Source organism: Apis dorsata, unplaced genomic scaffold (genome assembly GCF_000469605.1).
Source record: "Apis dorsata unplaced genomic scaffold, Apis dorsata 1.3 scaffold_163, whole genome shotgun sequence".
In the NCBI taxonomy this organism is placed as follows: Eukaryota; Metazoa; Arthropoda; class Insecta; order Hymenoptera; family Apidae; genus Apis; species Apis dorsata.
The window spans coordinates 346,033-351,219 of record NW_006263452.1 but is presented as its reverse complement, the minus strand read 5'-3'; the positions used below and the strand labels follow the sequence as shown (position 1 = coordinate 351,219).

Here is a 5,187-nt window from a genome sequence, read left to right as displayed (position 1 = left end):
CGCCGTCTTGTAACACGCCCTTAGCCCGCATCTGCTCGCCGCCCATGTCCTCAGGGTCCGACGATGCCTGAACGCGCCGCACACGAGCGCAACCATGGCAAAAATGAGGACAGCTGTGGCGAGCAGTAGCGGGAGATAAGCCTCGAGCGGCCGGGTCTCGATCACCGAGGTCGTGCCCGTTAACGCCGCGCAATTTATGACCGATCCGTTCGCCGGAAGAGTAATGGGCATGCCGAGGGAACAGGTGACGCTCCTCCAGTCGCTTATCTTGGCCCTGTTACGGGACATCCACTCCCGAACCAGATCCAAGAACGAGCACTCGCAGTTCCACGGATTGCTCGACAACCCGATGTCGACGAGATACGGATTCTGGCCGAGTTGCCAAACGGCGAAAGTGCGGAGTCGATTGTTTTCCAATCGTAACACTTCCAGCTGACGTAGCGGAAGGAACGTGCCGTTATCTATGTACGTCAGTAGATTGTTCTGTAGGTAGAGTTCCTTCAGGTTCTCCAGAGGCATCAATTCCACACCGTTGAGCACGCTTATCTTGTTGTTCTCCAGATGAAGGACCAGCAACCGTTTCAAACCGCTGAAAGTGTGATTGCGTATAGCGATGATGTTGCTATCGTTCGCGTACAGGATCTGCAAGTTCTTCCGCCCGATGAACGAATGGGAATTCAATTCGCCGAAATTGTTTCCATCTAGGTAAACCTCGGTGGCGTCCATCGGTAATCGGCCGGGAAGGGTTTTGTATCCGGAATTGGAGCAATCCACCACGTTCGCCGCCCACGATTGATCGTGATAGCAGGTACAGTTGGTCGGGCAGGTCATCTCGCAGTCGCAGGCGTCGAAGTCGCAGCAATGGCACAGCGCGAAACAGTGGGCCTTGTACGTGCACAGAAATTGAGACGGTTTCGCCTCGAGCAACGGTATGAACGATTTGTGACGATCGTACGGCAACCTGCAATACACCGATTCCAGATCCATCACCCTAGGGTGTTGTCTCAACGACAACGAATTGATTCTTTGCAACCATTCCGTGGTGCAGTCGCATATGAACGGGTTCCCACCGATGTAGAATTCCGGCAATTGTCGATAGTTGGGGACAGGGGTCAATTGGAACGCGGACAGATTCATCTTGACGATCTGATTCGCGTAAAGATCCACCCTGGTCAGATTCTTCTTGTCGGCGAACGTTTGCGGCTCCACCGTCTGTATCATGTTGTCGTTGACGAACAGAAGCTCGATGGAATCCGGTATCGACCTCGAGTGTATCCTCGTTAACCGGTTGAACGACACGTCGAGCGTCTGTAATCTCATTGCCTGTGGCGCGATCCCGAGATCCATAATAAGATTTTTATGCAGATCCATCCACTGTAATTTCTCCGGCAGGTAACCGTAATCGAACTGTACGATCATGTTGTCGGACATGTTCAGCCAAAGGAGACCCGGCGCGCTCGCGAACATGCCGGACATATCCTGTAACAAATTCGAATCCAAACGGATCGCCTGTAACGCGGGATTCGCGGTGAACACACCGTCCTCGACCGTTTCGATTTTGTTCCGAGCCAGGTTCAATATCTGGAGCGCTGGCAACTCGGCGAAATCCTCGACTGTCACGTTGGTGATCTCGTTCCCGATCATTCGCAATCCGTAGAGGCTGGACATACCGCGGAACCCGGGCCTGTTCAAGCTTCTGATTTGATTTTCACCGAGATCAAGCGTGCGCAGCATCCTCATGTCCTTGAGCGCGACAGGTATACCGTCCAAACTGTTTCCGGAGAGATTCAGATCTTGCATACTGGAACAATTGCGAAAGGCATCCGGATGGATACCTTCGAGCTGATTAGAATCGAGCGACAGAAGAGAAAGTGCGAACAGCCCGTTCAAGGAATAGGCGTCCAGATAGGTTAATCGATTATACGCTAAATCTAGCGTGTGCAAATTACTCATAGGGGCGAAAGTATCGGCCGGTATCGTTTCGATCTCGTTGTATTGTAAATTCAATATTTGAAGGGTGTAAAGGTCTTTGAATAAGGCCGGGTCCAGTCGAGTGATGCGATTATGGGATAGATTCAATAGGACGAGTCGAATAAGACCGGAGAACGTGGCCGAGTTCAGCCAGGAGCTGGTCAACGCGTTTCTCGACAAGTCCAAGGCGACCAGCTGATTCATGTCCGCGACCAGACCGGGGGACAACACGCTGATGGAATTGTTCTGGAGACGCAATTCTTTCAACGACTTGGCCGCGTCCCGAAACATTTCCGTCGGCAACGCGACAATTCTGTTTCCAGACAGGTCGAACGTCTCCAGAGACCTGAGCCCGTGAAGCGCCTCGTCTGCTACCATGGAGACCGCGTTGCTCGACAAGTTCAACACGCGAAGTCTCTTCAGGGAAGAAAATCCGTAGGCGGGCAACACTAAAATTTGATTACTCGACACGTCCAACGATTGCACGTCGAGGGAGCAAGGGAAAGGCGACGTGGTCGATTCCTGTTGACGTCTCGGATGTTTCTCCGCGATATCCCTGAATCCGAGCTCGGTGATATCCTTCAACATGTTCCACGAGATGTTCAACGTAAGAAGATTCGACAAAGGGCAAAACAAGTGTTCCGGTATCTGCCAGATGTTGTTCCACGATAAATCGATCTTCTCGATCTGCGGCACGGAGTCGAACGCCCCGCTCTCCAATTCCAAGCTGTATTTGCTTTTCCGCCCGTTCAAACTTCTGATCGTTAGATTACGAAGATCCCGCAAACCGCTCAAAACTTTCGCCGGCCAATGGACCAGCTTGCATCCGGTCAACCTTAACGATCGCAATCTCCATAACTGTACGAACCCGTCCACGTTCAGGATTCCGTTTTCCAACGATTCCGAATCCTCGCATACAACGTTGATCGAGGTCACGTATTCGCTGGTCGCCTGTGAAAAATTCGTCCTGAGGGAATCGTTCCCGGTGTAACGGTGGATGCAAGTGAGAGCGCCATCCTGCCGCGAATCCCACGAACAATGCTCCGGTAAATCGAGTCTCGGCGGTAGTTCGCTGGTCACGGCGAACACGTGGTATACCGGGATCAGAAGATAGTAGTAGAAGGCCAATGACAGCAACACCGATCTTCCGAGCCCTTCCGGACCGGCGAGCCCACGCATCTTTAGCGAACTCGTTGCCTTCCCTTGTTTCCGCTCCTCTGTCTACTTCCGGTCATTACACGCCGCTCCACGACTCGCAGACGTTTCGTTATTAACGCACGTTGTCGTCACTTGTGTACGCCCTCCAATATTTACTCCGAGTGACTGGCATGTGTGTGCCCCCTCTTTCGACAATCGATACTCGACTCACTTCAGCTCGAACACGTCCGATCGTTTTCAACAATTCGTGAATTTCGTTAATGGGAATTGAAGGGAACGAAGTTCACTGCCAGTCGACCTGTCATGTGAATAGCTCGTTTATGAACGATTCGAGGGAGCACGAGAGCGTTATCGCATTTCACTGAGTGCTTATACAAGTAGTTTACACTTTAAAGAATCACACTTCACTCGGTCGGCGAATCGTTCAATCCAGCGCGCGCGCGAGTACCCTTCATAACCTGCTGCAAACGCTACTACGCATTTCGACTCGCGAGACACTCGACTGGCTTGACTGGGAAAGTCCTTGACGATGTAACAGCGACAGAGTAAATCTCCGGATAATTACGTCGAAATGCTCGGTAATTTCAGTTCCCGTATCCCGTAAACTTCGTTTTCCATCCCTTTTATCAAAATTTAATTGTCCACAGTGCTGACTCACCGGCGAATCAACGTCATTTCCTGCAACTATGTTCATGCCTTTGCTCGACGACACTATGCTCGCATTCCGCCAAAATGCCGGAAGCTTCGTAACTTTTCCACCAAATGTCCCATGTCTCCGAGCCAAGGATAATCGACACTCTTCGAGATTACGATCTCTTCTCACTGAAATCCCGATATATTGCCCGACAAGCTAATCCTACGCGGGTTTTGTAAATGAAAAGAGCAAGAGAACAGACCACCGGAAATATAGAACACTTTAAACCGTAACATTCGGTACGGCGACCACCGCGCAACTGACGGTTGAGATCTCCACAGCATCTAACGCGACGCAGCGTCCACCAATCGTTCCTTCCCCCACCACTGGCGGCAGCACTAACACATCGAGGACCGGCATTCAACGAGCACGCGCCTCTCGCCGGCCGACCGTGGAGGAAGAAGGACGGGATACGACCCCTCGTACTGTTCTTGTGTGTCTTTCTCTAACTTAAGTGAAAATCGCGTGTGTTTCTGTTCAACAAACGTCGGAAAGGTTCGTAGCTATACACGCAATACGTACGCAATAGTATAACGCGTAAAAAAAGATGGATCGTGCACGCAACCTGTTTCTATCTTCGCGTCGTTTGTGCGGTTTAAAGTATTTTGCGTTCGAATTTGCATGTGCGTATGATTTTCTCTGAAACGGGACACTTTACACCACAATATCTATGCCTATCCTCATCCTACAAGATGAAATCTTATTCCTAAGTGGACAACCATCCCGGATTACGAACAGAAAGGTAAGAATATATTATTATAAAATGGCGTCATTTTCGACTCGTTAGCATGGTACTGCGAAGTTCCAAACGTGACTCATTCGAGATAAACTATTACGTTCTACGTATTTTGATCGTTCCAAATAGTTTGTTTGTTTTGTTTATATTTCTTCGCAGTCCTTGCTTCTCCGAATCGATAAGTTTTTGTTTGGCCTTGTAAGAATTTTCGTTCGTTTCGTCAACGAATATTTCTAAAAGCAATATGGTGTTGTGTAATTGCGCATTCTTTTGCGCAGGTTTTCATAAGATCGCGTCACGCATCTAGAACTGAATCGTAATTTATTTCTTACCGATGATTTTTTGATTAATTCAACTATTTCCTTATTATTATTTTTATTACTGATATTATTTTTATTGTTATTTTCTTTTCGTATTAGTTTCTGCTTAGTTAAATGATTATTATTGATTCGTTATACTAATTAGACAAGGGGGGGGTGAAGAGAAAGGATAGGAAAATGACGAGCATAATTATCGTCCATATTGAATTGTGTTGTAGATGGCGTAACTTTTCAAATAATAGTCTATGAATATTTATTTTTAGTTACATAAAATTAATCTTCTCATATAAAATTCTCAAGTGATGTTA

The 5,187-nt window shown here is 48.5% G+C and overlaps 1 protein-coding gene across 1 annotated transcript in view; it reads right to left on the bottom strand.

Annotated features, from left to right (window-relative positions):
* The window catches only part of LOC102676551 (toll-like receptor 6), a 46,667-nt gene extending 42,579 nt beyond the window's left edge, over window positions 1-4,088 (bottom strand). Inside the window, exon 1 of the mRNA XM_031509569.1 lies at window positions 1-4,088. Coding sequence (XP_031365429.1) covers window positions 1-3,150 — 3,150 coding nt within the window. The 5' untranslated portion in view covers window positions 3,151-4,088.
* Window positions 4,089-5,187: the final 1,099 nt, after the last annotated feature.